Below are 18,785 nucleotides of genomic sequence, written 5' to 3'. Positions count from 1 at the left end.
TGTCGACTTTTGGTTAAGTTATGACATAGGTTTGGCACTGGGTTCTCTGGCACACGTGATGTGCTCCCGAGTCCCGATCCAGTGAAATTAAAAGATATATGATGGACGCTTGCTTTAGTATGTCTACAATTAATACAAACCTCAAATAGTGACTAGTCCATTCGATTCTCAAGGGACAAGTAACAAGTCAAGCTGTCAAGCTTATAGATAGATATATACGGATATACCTGCCCAGATCTAAATATCAAAATACTTAATTGCGTATTTCTGACTATCATAGTTGTTTATGTGATGGCATGATCAAAATGTTAAGAAATCATGAGAAGACATGTTCGACCAAAAAAAAAAGAGAAGTCATAATGTTAGACGATAATAGCGTATGATATAGGTGCCTCCATTACGTCACAACACCTACGTCGTCACACACTCACACCCCCGGCATCAACCAATTTAGGGCTCGTCAACGGGCCGGGCTCGGCCCGGCCCGGCCCATGAGTGACGGGCCCGGGCCGGCCTTAATAAATTTAAATAAGTGGGGGGCCGGGCCGGGTATTTTCAAAAATACGAAGATCCAAGCCCGCCCACCTAAGGCGGGCCTTGCGGGCTTTTGCGGGCCGGGTCGGGTCGGGCCTTGCGGGCTTTTACGGGCCGGGCCTTACGGGCTTGTATTAGAAAAATAATATAATACTCTAATTTAAGGGTTTGAAAGAATAAAAGAATTGTTAGAAAACATTCTAAAACAAAAGTCACAAATAAATTCTGGTTTCGAAATATTGTCGATCGACACCAATAGATGTGATTGATATATATATTTAGGGACCGTGTAAAAATTTCATCCAATTCGGACCTCGTTTAACCGTCGGAATTTTCGGTCAACAAAAAAAAGTGGCGTTTTCACATAATAAAATCTCATTGACCGGGGCTTTGTCAAATAGATTTCTTCAGTTCGACCACGCACGATAGGTAACAAAAATTAGGTGATTTCAAATATGTAAACAAATTTCCACATTCACATCTTGGTAATTGGTCCTCCCTTAGGGCATATTAGTGTTGTTTTTGGTTTACCGGAAATTCCGACGGTTAAACGAGGTCCGAATTGCATGAAATTTTAAAATGATCATTAAATATATATATTGATCACATCGGATGGTGTCGATCGATTCCGAGAAGTTTCCTTCATATAGTCGCTTCATAATGTGATAGTTTTATTATAAACCTAATATAAGGTTATAATACATTAGTGGACACTTCGGCGATCGACAACTCAAATTCAAAATATGGTCGATCGACACCAATAGATGTGATTGGTATATATATTTAGGGACCGTGTAAAAATTTCATCCAATTCGGACCTCGTTTAACCGTCGGAATTTTCGGTCAACAAAAAAAAGTGGCGTTTTCACATAATAAAATCTCATTGACCGGGGCTTTGTCAAATAGATTTCTTCAGTTCGACCACGCACGATAGGTAACAAAAATTAGGTGATTTCAAATATGTAAACAAATTTCCACATTCACATCTTGGTAATTGGTCCTCCCTTAGGGCATGTTAGTGTTGTTTTTGGTTTACCGGAAATTCCGACGGTTAAACGAGGTCCGAATTGCATGAAATTTTAAAATGATCATTAAATATATATATTGATCACATCGGATGATGTCGATCGATTCCGAGAAGTTTCCTTCATATAGTCGCTTCATAATGTGATAGTTTTATTATAAACCTAATATAAGGTCATAATACATTAGTGGACACTTCGGCGATCGACAACTCAAATTCAAAATATGGTCGATCGACACCAGTAGATGTGATCGGTATATATATTTAGGGAACCCGTAAAAATTTCGTCCGTTTTGGACATGGTTTGACCGTTCGTACCAACGGTCAACTAAAAAAGAGGCGTTTTGACATATTTAAACCTCATTGACCGGGGCTTTGCCAAATAGATTTCTTCAGTTCGACCGCGCACGATATGTAATAAAAATTAGGTGATTTCAAATATGTAAACAAATTTATACATTCGCATCCTGGTAATTGGTCCCCCCTTAGGGCATATTAGTGTTGTTTTTTGTTTACCGGAAATTTTGACGGTTAAACGAGGTCCGAATTGCATGAAATTTTAAAATGATCATTAAATATATATATTGATCACATCGGATGGTGTCGATCGATTCCGAGAAGTTTCCTTCATATAGTCGCTTCATAATGTGATAGTTTTATTATAAACCTAATATAAGGTTATAATACATTAGTGGACACTTCGGCGATCGACAACTCAAATTCAAAATATGGTCGATCGACACCAGTAGATGTGATCGGTATATATATTTAGGGACCCCGTAAAAATTTCATCCGTTTTGGACATGGTTTGACCGTTCGTATCAACGGTCAACTAAAAAAGAGGCGTTTTGACATATTTAAACCTCATTGACTGAGGCTTTGCCAAATAGATTTCTTCAGTTCGACCGCGCACGATAGGTAACAAAAATTAGGTGATTTCATATATGCAAACGGCTTTCAGCATTCACATATTTGTAATAAGTCCTCCCTTAGGGCATAATAGTGGTGTTTTCGATTTACCAAAAATTCCGACGGTCAAACGAAGTCCGAATTGGATGAAATTTTTACAGGGTCACTAAATATATATACCAATCACATCGGCTGGTGTTGATCGATCCCGACAAGTTTCTTTCATAGAGTTGCTTCATAATGCGTTAGTTTTAATATAAACCTAATATAAAGGGTATGATACATTAGTTGACGCTTCGACGATCAATAACTCTAGTTCGAAATAAGGTCGATCCACACCAGTAGATGTGATCGGTATATATATTTAGGGAACCCGTAAAAATTTCGTCCGTTTTGGATATTGTTTGACCGTCCGTACCTACGGTTAACAAAGAAAAAGGCGTTTTGACATATTAAAATCTTCTTTGACCGGGGCTTTGCCAAATTGGTTTCCTTGGTGCGACCACACATAATCGGTGACAAAAATTAGGTGATTTCAGATATGCAAACGACTTTTTGTGTTCGCATTTTGGTAATGGGTCTTCCCTTATGACATATTAGTGTTGTTTTCGGTTTACCGGAAATTCCGACGGTCAAACAAGTTCCGAATTGGATGAAATTTTTACAGGGTCACTAAATATATATACTGATCATATCTACTGGTGTCGATCGATCCCAAGAAGTTTCTTTAATATAGTTGCTTCATAATGCAATAGTTTTATTTTAAACCTAATAAAATATGTATGTATAATATTTTATTATTTGGCGGGCTTTTACGGGCCGGGCCTTGCGGGCTTTTGGCGGGCCGGGTCTCACGGGCATTGCGGGCTTTTGGCGGGCCTGGCCCACGGGCCGGGCCGGGTTTCACACCTCTAATTTAAGCCCGGCCCTCTACACACGGAAGCGGGTTTTGGCGGGCTTTCTCGCAGGCCGGGCCGGGTAAAAGCCCGTCGGGCTTGCGGGCCTCCGCGGGCTTTTCGAGTCCGCGGGCTAAATGATGAGGCCTAAACCAATTGTTTTGAACTTCTGATAGATAAATTAAGAATCAAACCCTTCCTTCCGTATATAAAATTCTAAAGTTAGAAGCATAGTCCATTGTTCAAACGAAAAAAGAAGTTTAGCTTCCAACGCAATCATTCCAGAGACTAAACATTCATTAAGTAATGAATGATCACGACGTCACAAGATTCTTATTGGAACTTGCCATATATACTTTGGCTTATTTTTGTTGGTTTCCAATGGAGATTCTTTTATTCAAGGGAATTCCCTGAAGAGATTCTTTGGCATTCTAAATAGGTAGCCTCTTCTATACGGAAATGCATATATCATGGTTTCTTGTAAAGAAAAAGTACTGTCAATTATTTATCTAAAATCTAATGAGCTCTATAATATTTGGTTCGGTTTTCTTCTTCTTTTCATTGCAGTGAATTATCGATTGATCAAGTTGTCGATTCGTCAGCCACATTTGAGGAGGTCCTTGTACTCGAAAGAAATCATTTAGCGTTTCTCAAAAAAAAAAAAGACAAAAAGAAGAAGAAAGAAATCATTTAGCAGGGTGTGAAGCGCTAAGCCGTCGAGTAAGACATGGCGGTTCCACACGCTTTGAAACTTTGACGTACTCTTTTACCAACTGATCATATGTCACCCATGCCATAACGATGATGACCACATCATGAAACGTCATTGCCAACGTACGAAGGTGGAGAAGGAAAGTAGCATATATACTAGAAAAATAACTGACAGAATCAATTCCATTGAGTTGTGCGAACGGAGCCAACCATGAAAAACGAGAAGCAGATTGACGATCGTGAGGGGCAAGAAGAAGAAGATGAGACGGAGAAGATGGAGCAGTTCTATTCTCTCATCAAACAGTTCCGGGAAGCGCGGAATCGTCTGATTAGATCACGAAAGACACGGTTAATCCATGACGTTGGCGATGAAGAGGAGCCGGAGAAGATGAAATCCAGCAAGAAAAGGAAGACAATGGGCGGTGAAGATGGTGAACGCCAACGAAGATCATCGGGTTCCAGTTGGGTGCCATCGTTCGAGTGTGAGGATTTCGCCATCAAAGAGGTTGGGTGTCCTGTAACTTCTCCGAGCTTCCCTGCTTTTCCCTGTAACACTAATACTAATACTGTCAATAACGGCAAGAAGAAACTAGAAGATGATGATGCTTCAGTGTGTGTGGACCTTCGACTTGCCCTGTGAATGGCTAATAGGAGAAATAGCTATGAGCCAGCTGCCGCTTTCTGGGTTCTTGCTTTCTTTCTAATTAACTTAATTTATGGTACGCACTTAGCCTAAATTACATGTATGGGTGCATGAATTAGGCAACTCATTCATGTGATCATACTTTCATGTTCTTAATTAGTTTGTGGTTTTAATAGAGTTTTTTGTTGTTGTTTTGATACGAAAACAACCAAGCATATCGAGAGAAAAGCCTCTCGGACAATATATGAACATGATCGAATGAAATGAATTTAGAAGCAATCTTTGGATCTCTTTACAGCCACGTACGTGTGAAGCGGATTTGTATTAATTGTAGACATTCATGCCTAATCGCATCTGCAACGGATTTGTCAGTTCAGTTATGTCGTTGAAGCTAATTAATGTAGAAAGGCTTATAACAATTAATGTTGATGCATGTCTTGAATGATCTTCATAAGTCTTCAAGCCTACAACACACCTTTTTAACGGAACCTTTCCTAACATTATTGTCTACACTTACCCTGTCCTAACATCATGTGATAAAAGACGGTAAAATAATATTTCAAGTAACACACATTGTAAGCGAGGCTCAAAATGGAAACTGGTGTAACCACACGAGTAACACACATTGTTTACCACTGTTCTAGGCCTTTTTGCTCAAAGTCATGATAATCGGCGAGTCCTTGTATCACACCCTTAAGGCCTCGTGTATTTTCTTAATTATTTTTTATTTTATGAAAAAAGAGTCTAAAGAAACTACAAAACAAAACTTATTGGGGCACCCCTCCCAGCTGATCCAAGTTAAATGCTAGGCTTACACCAATTAAACCTATTCCCATTTGGACGCGAGTTTAAGTACACCAATAATATATAATAATTATTAATTATGAAGGTGTATATTGACTTAAAAAAGCCGTGCACAACAGCACATGAAGTTGTATATTGACTAGTATATACACAAAAAATATATATATATATAATGACATGTCTCCATGAGGTATTAAAAGATGGGCATGTTGAAGATGAAAAACGAAAGCAAAATTTAAAAGTGATTGGCCATTGTTTGATGATTTTCTTATAATGATGTTATCGAATGCAGATCATGCTTTGCTTTGCCTAATACGATTTGGTCTATTGCATAGCTAGTGTCTGCTGTGAGTTCGACTAAAACACTCAGTTGAATAATTCAATTATTTACACGATTAAAAAAAGTACATATAAGCTTTCATAAGCAAATGGAAGAAATGTATATATAGTACATTACTATTTGGATGAGGTTATTATCACACCCTTTCCACATACAATTTAATATTCTAACGTCATCTTTATAAGAAATCATATGAGGAAGAGTGTCTTAATAACACCACCCTATTATTTAGTAACAAATATACATATTTTTATTAATTAAGTCAATTTGGTTCCTGTGACTGACTTTAATATTCCTAAAAAAATTGGTATAATATAAATGTAACATGTTACATGGATAATTTAGCAAAGCTGTGATAAAAGAGCAACATTTTATGCGGACTCTTTATAATTGTTTGATGGGGTTGGAAAATTCTGGAAAAGCTGTTATTATTGTTATCAATTAACAAGCAAAGCGAGAGGGTGAGCAGCAAAACGTGCATCACATTTTTTTTCTAACGCAGAGTGACGCGCATAATGATATATATCTAGTTAACCTCACATACAATACTCGCCAACCTTCCACGAAATTTCTTATGCCCGCTAGCTAGCTTCCATCTCCATCAACAATTGGCCCTATACCTAACTGGTTGCTTCGTGGCTTGGCACCATTCATTATCAACTAAGCTCCAACCACGTACTACAAAGTTTGATGAACGTGAACTTCATCCAACCTATATTATTTTTGGGTCCCATGAAATAATTCCATTGCTTGATGACCTTATATGTATCAGAGTGAGGAGGAGCGTAATAGCACTCTTTCAGGTTTTGAAAGACACCGCACATCTCGGAGCATATTTTAAGCTCTCTGTGTTTGATTTGTGTGATTATCTTCACATGGAGATCAATGAGAGCAAGAAGAAGAGGAAGAGGAGTGATGGTGAGAAAGAGAAGAATGAAGAAGCAGAAATGCAAATCTTCTTTGCTCTCGTCGACAACATCCGCGAAGCTCGTCTGCGATTGATGAATGGCTCAAATGTTGTGTTGAATGCGGATAAGATGGATCAGAATGATGATTACAGATCAAACAAGAAGAAGAACAAGAGGTTGACAGAGGAAGAGGAAGAGGAAGAGAAAGAGAAGGAGAGGTCCAAACATATATTGTTGAGTAGTGCTGCAGTTTGGAACCCGTCATTGGTACTTCAGCGTCAAGATTTACCGGAAGAGGCTCAGTTTAAAATCCCTACTTCTCAATTTAGTAAACAAGGTGCGAAAGGAAAGAGTAAAGATTGTACCTTAGATCTTACGCTTTCTCTTTGAATTTCTGTGTATTATTAATATTTAGTCACTAATACAATAATGATGAAACTGTGGAACAAATAATGTAGATTACAGTTGTAAATTCGACTGATATATTTCTTGGTTTGATATAACGCTGTAGCACCAACTTTTAAACTCTTGAATCATTAGAATGGCTAGTACAGTAATTAAACAACTTAATTAGGTCTCAGACTAGTTCTAAAATACTGATTTTTTTCGGGATCCGAAATCGGAATTGAAAAAGAAAAAACAGCCCGGATTTAGCACTATTTATTTCTGGAACCGGAATCGAATTGAATTATAAATATTAGGTCGGTTTCCAGGTTTTTACGGTTATAAAAGTTTACTGTCATATATATTTATCTCCAAGCCTTAAACAATAATCATATAAAATACCAACTTTAAAATGCAAATACAGAACGTCAACAACCTCTTTAGTACAATTATCCAATGATCAATAATTAACATACTCAATTATTTCAAAAAAAATGAGAGAGAGAGAGAGAGAGAGTGTGTGTGTGTGTGAACCTAGGATAATTTAGATTATAAGGAGTAAAAAAACAATAGAGGAAGTCAGGGCGTAAGACTAAGCGAATATATATTTTTTTAGTGATGATGGATGTGGCGATGAAAAATGTTTCTTTTAGGGATTTTTCTTATATGTTGTAAATACTCAGTTCGAACGGTTCGGAAATGATTTTAAAAAATACGAACCGGAATCGAATCGAATCGGTTGTTTCGGTACGGTTCCTCTAGGATCAGTAATTATTTATTTTGGAATTGAATTGAATCGACCATTTCAGTGCGGTTTTGACAGTTCTAAATGGTTCTTGAGTCTAAAGTCTCAGGCCTAAACTTAATGCACCCTAGTTCAACTACTTGGTACCGAATCTCATCAGAATTTAAAGCTAAACTTGTTTGAGCGAGTATAATACTAGGACGGATAATCTCATGTTCTCGTGATGTTATTCTCTTTCTGCAAACAGGAGCTTGCTATTAGAGGAAGGTCGGTTGCTACGGATGGTGTTAAGAGTTTTTCTTGCTGCTGATGAGACTCGCGCGGTCGCAACCTTGTTTTCTTTGTTCTGCTGCCATTTGGACTCACATTTTGTCCAAACGTAACATGAGTAGACCACTCTTTGTTTTGGCATGACTTCATTTCTTGGGCGGCTGCGAACTGTAGAAGTAGTGTATTTTACATGTTGCGATCAGAAATATAGCTTTGGAATCTGTGGTGTATCATACAGAAAGCTATATGGCGCGAGAGAAATAACCGCAGGTTCCGTAATGAAAGCCTTTTCTCCTGCTATTGTGTTCTAAGTTCACTGGTGCACAAAAAAAAGATCTAAAATATATGTAAATCTTAGCTACAATGGTAATTTTTATTCAAGGTAATTTAGATGTGTGACATTCATAATTTAAAGAAATATCTGATATAATTAGTGTACGAGGAAGTATAACTATTTTTTTATCTTTTAGTCTTAAAAAATGAAGGAAAATAACCTGGGAGTTTAAATATAAACCTCCTTCCTTTAGTCTTACTATTGTAAAAATATATATGTACAGATGCAAGATTCGAACCAAGGAGGCAAGGACCATGAGATTAAATAAAAAACACATGTCCACTGCACCAAATTTTCAAATGCAAACATAACCAAACTCAGAAATTTTTTAAAATCTACTGGTGCACATGAACCAGTAGGCTCCTTAGTGGCTCTGCCCCTGCCTTCGTCCATGGCTATATGCTTATTGTCTTTGAGAGGATCCCTCATTCTCTTTCTAATAGTTACATTATGATTCATGAATGGAGACTAGCTTGTTGAATTTAACACTTCTAGTCGTTTGACTCGTATCCATTCAAGTTTTGTTCCCTCTTTCATGAGGTTGTTGCTTTGTAAGCTCTATTAGCATTGTACGTTGCTACTGTTTTTGTTGTTTACCTTGGCTCGTTTTGCAAACTAGGTTCTTCTATGTATTTTTTGTTTTAAAAACACTAAATCACTTTACTTAAATCTTGACCTGTGCATTGACTTCATGGAACGTTGGCATGAAATGCAGAGGCATGTAACAGCAAATGTTGAACCAATTTCAGATCAAGAGATAAAAAGAATATCTGATCTCTTATCATTGTTCATCATATTGATAGATTTTTTGTAATTGAGATTTTCTCCAAACGAACAAAAAGCCCAGGTGAAACCAAGGCCCAATTTTGCAATCACATGAGGTCTTGCGATCAAATTGCCCAAGATACATTTTTACAATTTCCCATTTCCACAGTTAAAATCAGTGTGTTATGTCTGTGTATAGATTGCAAGTGACACCTGTGAGGGTGTGAAAAAAAAAAGCACACACAAAAAAACTTGTAAAGACAAAATATTAAATAATTTCGCAATCGCAAACCACAAGGACGAGATTATTCATTTTTTAACTACAAATGGTCTAGGTCACTAGGTGACTACATACCGCATAGAGAACTATTTCAAAAGTATAGGAAGGTAGATTACAATTGTTGCATCTTTTTCAATAGCAGGTTTCTTGTCCTTCAATTCTTTCTCTTTGTTGACCTACTCAATAATTCATCTTTTGATATATATATCTAACTTCCACCAGTATTTTGAACCCAATTCTATATTAGCATGACGTAGGGCTCGTCATCAGACCAAGCTCTCGGCCTGGTCCGACCTATGAGTGGCGGATTTGAGCCAGATATGATATTTTCAAAAATATGAAGACTCAAACCCTCCCATCTCAAGCAGGCTTGTACGGGCCGGGCCTTACTTGCTTTTACAGGCCGGGCCATGCGGGGTTTTATGGGCCGGGCCTTGCAGGCTGGAATTAAAAAAAATATAATATTTTTATTTAAAAGTTTTGGACAATAAAAGAATTCTTATAAAACATTCCTAAAAATAGTCGAGTTCGAAATATGATCGATTGACACCAGCAGATATGAACGGTATATATATTTAGGGATCCCGTAAAAATTTCATCCGTTTTGGACATGATTTGACTGTCCGAACCTACGGTCAAAAAAAAAAAAGGCGTTTTGACATATTAAAACCCCCATTGACTGGGGCGTTGCCAAATGGGTTTCCTCGGTGCATCCACGCACGATCGGTGAAAAAAATTAGGTGATTTCATATATGCAAATGGCTTTCGGTGTTCGCTTCTCGGTAATAGGTCTTCCCTTAGAACATAATAGTGGTGTTTTTGGTTTACCGAAAATTCCGACAATTAAACGATGTCCGAATTAGATGAAATTTTTACTAGGTCACTAAATATATATACTGATCACATCGGCTAGTGTCAATTGATCTCAAGAATTTTCCTTCATATAGTCGCTTCATAATGCGATAGTTTTATTTTAAACCTAATATAAAGGTTATTATACATTAGTGGACACTTCGGTGACCGACAACTCCAGTTCGAAATATGGTCGATTGACACCAGTAGATGTGATCGGTATATATTTAGGAATTCCGTAAAAATTTCGTCCGATTTGGATATAGTTTGACCGTTCGTACCTATGGTCAACTAAAAGAGGCATTTTGAACCTTATTGACTGGGGCTTCACCAAGTGGGTTTCCTCGGTGTGACTGCGCATGATCGGTGATAAAAATTAGGTAATTTTAGAAAAGCAAACGGATTTTTTAGCGTTCGCATTTTGGTAATAGATCATCCCTTAGGGCATATTGGTGATGTTTTTTATTTACCGAAAAAATGAAATTTTTTAGGGTCATTAAATATATATGCCGATCATATCGGCTAGTGTCAATCGTTCTTGAGAAGTTTCATTCATAATGCGATAGTTTTATTTCTAAACCTAATGGAATATGTATGTATAATATTATATTACTTGGCAGACTTATGAAAGACTATTAACTACATATTGTACTTATGAAAGACTAGCTACAACATTTGAGTTATTTATCCGATCAGAAAATGAAGAGAAAAATTTGCACTCACTACAACAATGACATCCTTTTTAGACCATGGATTTTCGACTAAAGTTTTTTTTGGTCGGTAATAATGATATTTCCAACCATATACACTTGTCCGTCAAAAATACAATTTTTGGTCAGATTTTATTTCTGACCAGCTGCCGATCTGTCGGAAATTTGGTCGGAAATAAATAATTATGACTAAGTTTCTGTTTAGTTGGAAAGTTGTCGGAAAAAATGCAGTTATTTTCGATGATATTTTGTTTGGTCAGAAAGTCGTCTGAAAAAAAAAAGTTTCTGATTAGTCTATATTCGGTCGAATAGTCATCGAAAAAACTGCGTAGTTATTTCTTATGTAAATAAGTTTTTTTAATTTAACAAAAGATGGTCACATGACATAATATAATCAATCAATTTTTTTATTTCAATAAACAAATAAAGAGAAAATCTATATATGATATTATTAATATTATTATTATTATTTAATGGGGTTTGAAACCTAGTCTCACTTAGAGGCTTAGCCCCACACATGTTTTTCATTTATTAAATTTACTTAAATAGTTGTAATGTGGGGACATAATGCATAAAGCCATGCTACAAAAAAAACAATACCATACAAAAGAAAAGGGGAACTCCCATAACACACAAATTACCAACAAAGATACACAACTCAAATTATGTGCACACCAATAGTTATCCACGTTACAATGCACATTAGTTTGCATCTCTAATTTTGTCATGCTTTTCAGACGCTTTCGATGTCCAAACTCCAACCTTGCCAAATGGATGCTATTGTAGATGAAAAAAAATGATTTCTCGTTCTCTCGCACATTCATTATCAATTAATGACCATTTTTTTCTTTATTAAGGTCCAATTTGTTTTAGGACACTAAAAATTTATGCATTTTCTCAAATTAGTGAAAATTTTGTGATTGAGCGGTATAAATTAAGGTCCATTTAAAAAAAATCTAAAATAAAAAATTTGAAGCGCTCTTTTCTATCTCTTTTAGTTAAGGAAATTTTCCATATCAAACTGTCAAATCTCTTTTTTCGTAATTGCTCTTTTTTATTAAATACTCAAACAATTAAAAAAATATAATGTATAGAGATCACGTAAAAACACAAAATAAAAATAGATAATAAATAATTTAGAAATTATGTTACTACGGAAAACAAAATACATTTCCATGTGGCGGGCACATGACCCAGAATCAAGGAATGCTCCCTCAAAACGCATAGCACACAACCCACGTCACTCGGTAGTTCATCTCTCTCTTTCCCTCACTCTCTACTACAGAGACTAACCATTTCTTTCTTCCTTCCTCTTTTTTGTAACTTCTCCACTTCCAGACGCAACGATGCTCCCCTCAATTCTGAAATCCGGGAACTTCGTGTCTACTTCACTAGTTCAGTATTATTCCAAATCCGATTTAGGTCTTTTATTATCCACTTCACCCTTCACGTCTTCAACAACTAAATGAACTCTCTATTCTTAGAAGAAAAAAAAAACTGAACGGGCTCTCAAAATGTCCTGATCAAGGCCAACTTTTAACCTACGACAACCTGAAGAAGAGAACATTCAAGAGTTTGGTTTCAGAGTTGTCGATCTTAATGCTCTCCTTGACATGTCACTTTACGAACTCGTCAATCTCTTCCCTGCTCGTACTCGCAAAAGGTATTGTGTTTTCTATGACTAAGTACATGTAATTTTTCAATTGAATATTAAGTTTTGGGAATTGGGTTTTAGTTGGTTGGTTTGGATTTGATGTAGTTGCTAATATCAGAGGGGTATGAAGCGCAAGCCCATGGCTTTGATCAAGTTGTTGTGCAATACGGTAATTTTTGATGAGTCTATAATTACACATTTCGTAGAAGTCTCTTTGTAAAATATGGGTGTTATAGAGGCTTTGAAATTTTGTTTGTATGTTCCATGGGAAGTGTTTTAATAAGAATATGATTCAGTATGGGAACGAAATGTCAAATGTGTTTGTGTGATCAAGTTCTAGATCATGTTGATGTTCACATATATAGACATTTTGTCTATTGACAAGTTCCTTTGACACATAATTACCATATTGGCTTGTATCTTTGCCTATTATGATGATTGAAACATCTGTGTGCCAGAGATACCAAATCTCTCTTAGTTTCAAATCCTTCATTAAACCCTATCAAAATTGAAGTGGTATAAGAATGATTTTAGGAAGTGGACCATAATGAAGACAGTTATGTTGCATTACCAACTTCTCAGTTACCTACGGTGCGTCTGTTTTGGTGCTTCTCATGACTGGTAATTTGTAGTTCAAACTTACTTTGACCTTTGGTTCTTGTTTTTGTGCAGTGTACTTATCAGGAGATTCGTTAACATCATACGCATTACAATTTGCATGAATTTGTTTGTTTTTGGTCTTTTATTTTGGTTAGTTTTATGCAAATCTTTTACTATTAAAAATTCAGGTAAGAAGTTCTCTAAGAACCTAAACAAAAGTCAATGAAGGATTTGAACATATGTTAATAGATATAACTTGTCTTTACTATTATTTCAACGGATATCTTCATTCAATATTAATAGCAAATAGTTTATTCTTCTATGTCCTCGTCTTATTGGTACCATATGGTTTTGATTCTTTGTAGGGAGGGATGGTTCTTAATTTGATTACTAATGTGATCTAGGTAGCAGCAAAACAAAATGGAATATATATGATAGGAATGTCTTAAGCAATGGATCTTCAGCTGACCAATGGAAGATTCGTCTTCAACTGACCGAGTCTGTTACTTGGCCTCCATTTATATGGGAATAGTTTGCGGAGCTGCTGCCTCTAGTATGCTCTTTGCTTCTTCATGACGGTGCCTATGTTAGCATGTTTCTATTCATGTGCATTGTAGTTTGACAACTATGAGCATGCAAAGCATTTTCCGAGTAATTGGATGATAGGCAAATTGGTTAGTTTAGGCAAGATTAATATTTTTCTTCTTCTTTACCAAAATGCAAGGTAACATAATTATTCTTTTTGTCAGATCTTGATAATATATCGGCTGTTATATTCTGGAGAAGGCCTTACACAAGAATTTTTTTTAGATACATGATGATGTTGTGAAGACTGCACCGTCTAAGGAAGAAAATATAAAAGTGAAGGATGAATTAGGAGATAAGAACAGAGTTCAGGTATGTGTGCCTGAAATGAATCATCAAGGGGCCTTGATTTTATTCAAAATATCCATTCAAATGTTAAACTGGTCTAGTTATATCTTTTGGAAGTCAGCAAGCTTAGTTATATCTTTTCAATGTAGGCTAGTTTGATAACATTCCATTAATTGTTATTCTTAGTCAGGTAAGATAAGTTCAAAGGAGGCTGATGTGCAAGGACATTGGCTTGCTGATTATGTAATAGTTGTTTAAAAATGAAAGTGTCAATCAGTACGGAACAAGGTAAACATTACCCATTTTCTAGCTTAATCTTTGTCACTGGAATGCTTCCTGATTGTGAAATATGTTATTTATGTATACGGATCTTTTTTTTTTAGTAAATTGTTACCATTTATCTAAAGCCATGAGTGGTACTGAGGTTGAACTACAACAAATATGTCATGTGATACACCCTTGGGTTTTCTCATAGCTTCATATCTCATGTGAAATTTGTATGTGACATTGAAGCAAAGAGCTCAGATCCATTTACTAATTTGGTTTCAGTAGCTTAGTAGATCTATATGCTTAGTAGATTTTAGACCTTTTGTTGTGTTAATTGAAGTTTGTGTGCTGTAAATTTTGTTGTGGTTTACTGTGATGTAGTAATTTTATAGCTACTGGATTAGTATATTGTAGCTGATTACATTGTTGAATTATTGGTGTCGTTTCGGATTAGTGAAATTGGATTGGATCTATAGCTATTTATGATTTAAACTTTGGATTATAAAACTTTGAAATTAGTTTAGATTTACTGTGCTACCCTATTACAATCTTATTGAACTAGAATCCTATTAATTTCTAACTTTACTATGTCTTATGTTGTCATGAGTTAAATAAGCTTAAATAACCATTGCTATGAATTGTGTACTTAACATAATGGGTTTATGTGTTACATGATGCTTCTTCAAGTTCACCTCCAAATGCAGCAATCATTTCACCTACTGATGAAGATTCTGAAGAGGAACATGCACATTGATTAGGAGTTGGTAGCTCTCAGACACCTTATCTATCTACGTATCACCTTTTTAGTTATCTAGAAATATCTATATGAGGCCATATAGCCTCTAAGTGACTAAACTCTTTGCTCTTATTTTCTCATATCTCTTTACTATTTCTACTATTATGGATGGTAAGGATGATTTCTTGTATTATTTGTACTAGTAAGGATGTTATGCATAATTTGTTATAAATGAAATTTCATTTGTCTAAATCTTCACGGTGCAATTATTTTCTTCTTTACTTTGTTTGAATATATTTATTTAATATAAAAATTAATTGTAATTGAAAATAAGAAATCTATACAATCATTAGAGTTCCGACAACGTTGGTTGATAAAACTGTGGTCAGAAATAATCAGTGGAAAAAAAGAACTTCCGACAGAACACGGGATGGAACTAAATGGTCAGAAATAAATATTCTGACAGTGGTATGGTCGGAAATACTTTGTTGGAAATGATGTTATTCCCAACTATTTTCTAACAAGGGTTTTTTGGTTGGAAAAGTGACATTTACGACGTAGTTTCCGACCGTAACTTTGGTCGTAAATGGCTATTATTTCCGAACAAAATGGTTCGAAAAGAGCATTTGTGACCGGAGTAGTACCAACCGAACCCGATCATATTTATTTGGTCGGAAAGAGTATTAACGACCAAATCAGGGTCTTTTTCAATCATTTCTATGGTCGGAAATCATGTTTTGTGTTGTAGTGACTCTCAATCACAATCTACATATCTTGACCAACTATTAACTCTGAACTTGTCAAAAATGCTATTTGTCTTGGTAAATTTGATACAGTTGTTATATCTTTGAAAGTGTCATTTTCCTAGTAAGTCCAGCAAAACCAAATTACAAGACGAAGAAGAAAAAGAAGAATATATGACACAACTAGTTTGAACAAAAGGAAAGAGAGAGAAGGTTAAGTGGCATAAATATCTCTTTGCAAAGTGAGAGGTTGTGACTCATTGTAGGTTTGTAGCATATCAATACATTGTAATTTTTTTTAAAAGAAGGAAAGATAAAATTGATATATATATATATATATATTTTTTAGAAATGGTTAAATTATATTGCAAGAACACTGGCAAGAAGACATCGTACATCATCATACCGACCTTACATCATCGTACCGACTTGTACCTAGACTACGAGAAACAAAAACTCATGCTTAATCCCTTGGAAAAGAAAATTAGCTGATAACGGCCTCAATGGCTACACTTAGTAGACTCAAAAACCAAGCACAAAGGACCCCATTTCATTGTTCAGGCAACAAGAACATATCCCAACATCTTGTCGACATACACCCACCAACTTTGCAAGCATTTGCAACTGCACCAAGACACACCCAGACTGAGCCCAATGGGCGCTAGATTCTAATTCATCAAGTCTGAGCCTAAAACCAAGGCTCGAAATCCGTGTCCTAAACCTGGCTCAGAGTAGCCCATCTCTTCTTTCCAGCAAAAGAAAACCTCGACATTGGCAACAAAAAGACAAAAAGCCTACTCCAACCCGAAAGTTCTTGTATGCACGGCGGTAAAGCTAACCACATAATTTAGAGACATGTGTCTGCATCCTGGCCTTTTATGTGTTTGAGAAAAGCCTCGTTATGAGCCGTAGAATTATACTAACTTTCTCAACAATCAACGTGACTGTGAATAGCAATGCTGATCATCAGCAGTTGAGCACCTCAACTGCCATCTGATCTGATTATTTGGTCACTGTTTGTGTAACGACCCCAAAATTTCGAGCTTACAAACTCAAAATTCTAAAGTCGTTAAACACAAAATAATCTCCATAAAATCGAAATCATTAAAGTGTCACAGCGGATCAATTATGAGTTCTCAATACAACTCAGACAAACCAATTATTACAACCCAAATTTATAATCCATACCTAAAATGGAAATGTAATAATCCTCACAAATCACTCACAAATCTAACAAATAAAATCACACCAGTTCTCACACACAAATCCACGCTAAAACCTCACCACAAGTAGGACACGAACGACTTCGAACCTCCGGAGTCGTCGCTCAAACTCCACTAATCAGCACCTGCAGAGTTATCCCCTACACCATCGGATTGGTGCACCGGGATTGTAAACACAAACCCGGTAAGCTTTACAGCTCGTATGAGTAAAATGAAAATAGAACTCGCATATTAATACATATACGAAAATCCACAAATCAAACAAATATAAATGCACTCATGAGTCAATGGACGTCCCATCTGGTTGTCCCAAAGAATATGAAAAGAAGCTCTCATGAGAAATTAAGTAACCTTTCTGGTTACCCAAATGCATTTATAATACGGGTACCAAGAACGCTGGTACACATCTGTTACCCCTCTCGTAATACACCGCCGATATTGGATAGCCACCCGCTACCCAACATCCAAAACAATCTGAGTACCCATCAGCAGATAACCACCCGTTACCTCACATGCAGTACTAAGGCAGACAGACTAGAGCTCTAACTGTATCGTAACTTTCGCCCGGCCAAAGGCTAGGTTTCGACTTGCCAAACACGTACAATAATCTCACATCATATTGTACCAAACATCAGGTCCGAAGACAAATCACATTTTAACAATCTCAATGTTAAAAATCACGTACAATAATCTCACATCATATTGTACAATTCAAATCACATGCTCAATATAATCACAATAAAATCATAACAGTATATTATATAGCAAACTAAATATATTCGTACTTATTTACCATTTATACAATACATATATAGTCCACTATATCTTATACATGTCATATTTCACAACACATGCTCAATACACAATCTTCCGTCATCAAAATGACCATTTCTAATGAATTAATAACAGTATATAATATAATGAACTATATATATATGCACTTATTACCATTATACAGTATATATATAATCCACTAAATTGTATACATGTTGTAATTCATTATTAAATACTCTTGCAAAAATCTTGAATCACCGCGAGGGTAGATTCGTAAATAGGTGAGATTTTACTCACCTTATTGACTTGAGCGTAATTCCACAATTCCCGAAGATAATTCATTTCCTCGATTTAACGATCACCTTGAAAAGATAAGAAAAGAATTTAGAATCATTTCGTAAACCTTTAAATGCCGAAACAGTAATAATCGGTTACTGTTCAGCAATTTTCGGTTTTACGAAGTTACTGTTCAGCGTTACTGTTCACTGTTACTATTCACGGTTACTGTACAAATATTCAATTAATACGTATTTCTGTACGTATAAATACTATATACGTATTTCTGTACGTATAAATATTATATACGTATTTCTGTACGTATAAATACTATATATGTATTTCTGTACGTATAAATACTATATACGTATTTATGTACGTATACGTACTGTTTAAATGTAAATACAATCTCAGTAAATAAAATTTACTAAATTACCCTTTTACATTTACTGAAAGTAATTTATATTTACATTTACCGTAGGTAACATTTAATTACATTTACCGTACGTAAATAAAATTTACATTTACAT

The 18,785-nt window shown here is 35.8% G+C and overlaps 2 protein-coding genes across 2 annotated transcripts; both read left to right on the top strand.

Moving 5' to 3' along the window:
• Nucleotides 1-4,269: 4,269 nt before the first annotated feature.
• Nucleotides 4,270-4,770, top strand: LOC126795936 (uncharacterized). Its single transcript, XM_050522670.1, has one exon. The coding sequence runs from the start codon at nucleotides 4,286-4,288 to the stop codon at nucleotides 4,712-4,714; it is 429 nt and encodes a 142-aa protein (XP_050378627.1). The 5' UTR covers nucleotides 4,270-4,285; the 3' UTR covers nucleotides 4,715-4,770.
• A 1,861-nt stretch (nucleotides 4,771-6,631) lies between these two features.
• LOC126797072 (uncharacterized) lies at nucleotides 6,632-7,212 on the top strand. The gene has a single exon (XM_050523758.1). The coding sequence runs from the start codon at nucleotides 6,737-6,739 to the stop codon at nucleotides 7,157-7,159; it is 423 nt and encodes a 140-aa protein (XP_050379715.1). The 5' UTR covers nucleotides 6,632-6,736; the 3' UTR covers nucleotides 7,160-7,212.
• Nucleotides 7,213-18,785: the final 11,573 nt, after the last annotated feature.

This window comes from Argentina anserina, chromosome 1 (assembly GCF_933775445.1).
Source record: "Argentina anserina chromosome 1, drPotAnse1.1, whole genome shotgun sequence".
Lineage (NCBI taxonomy): Eukaryota > Viridiplantae > Streptophyta > Magnoliopsida > Rosales > Rosaceae > Argentina > Argentina anserina.
This window is presented reverse-complemented; position numbering and strand designations above follow the sequence as displayed.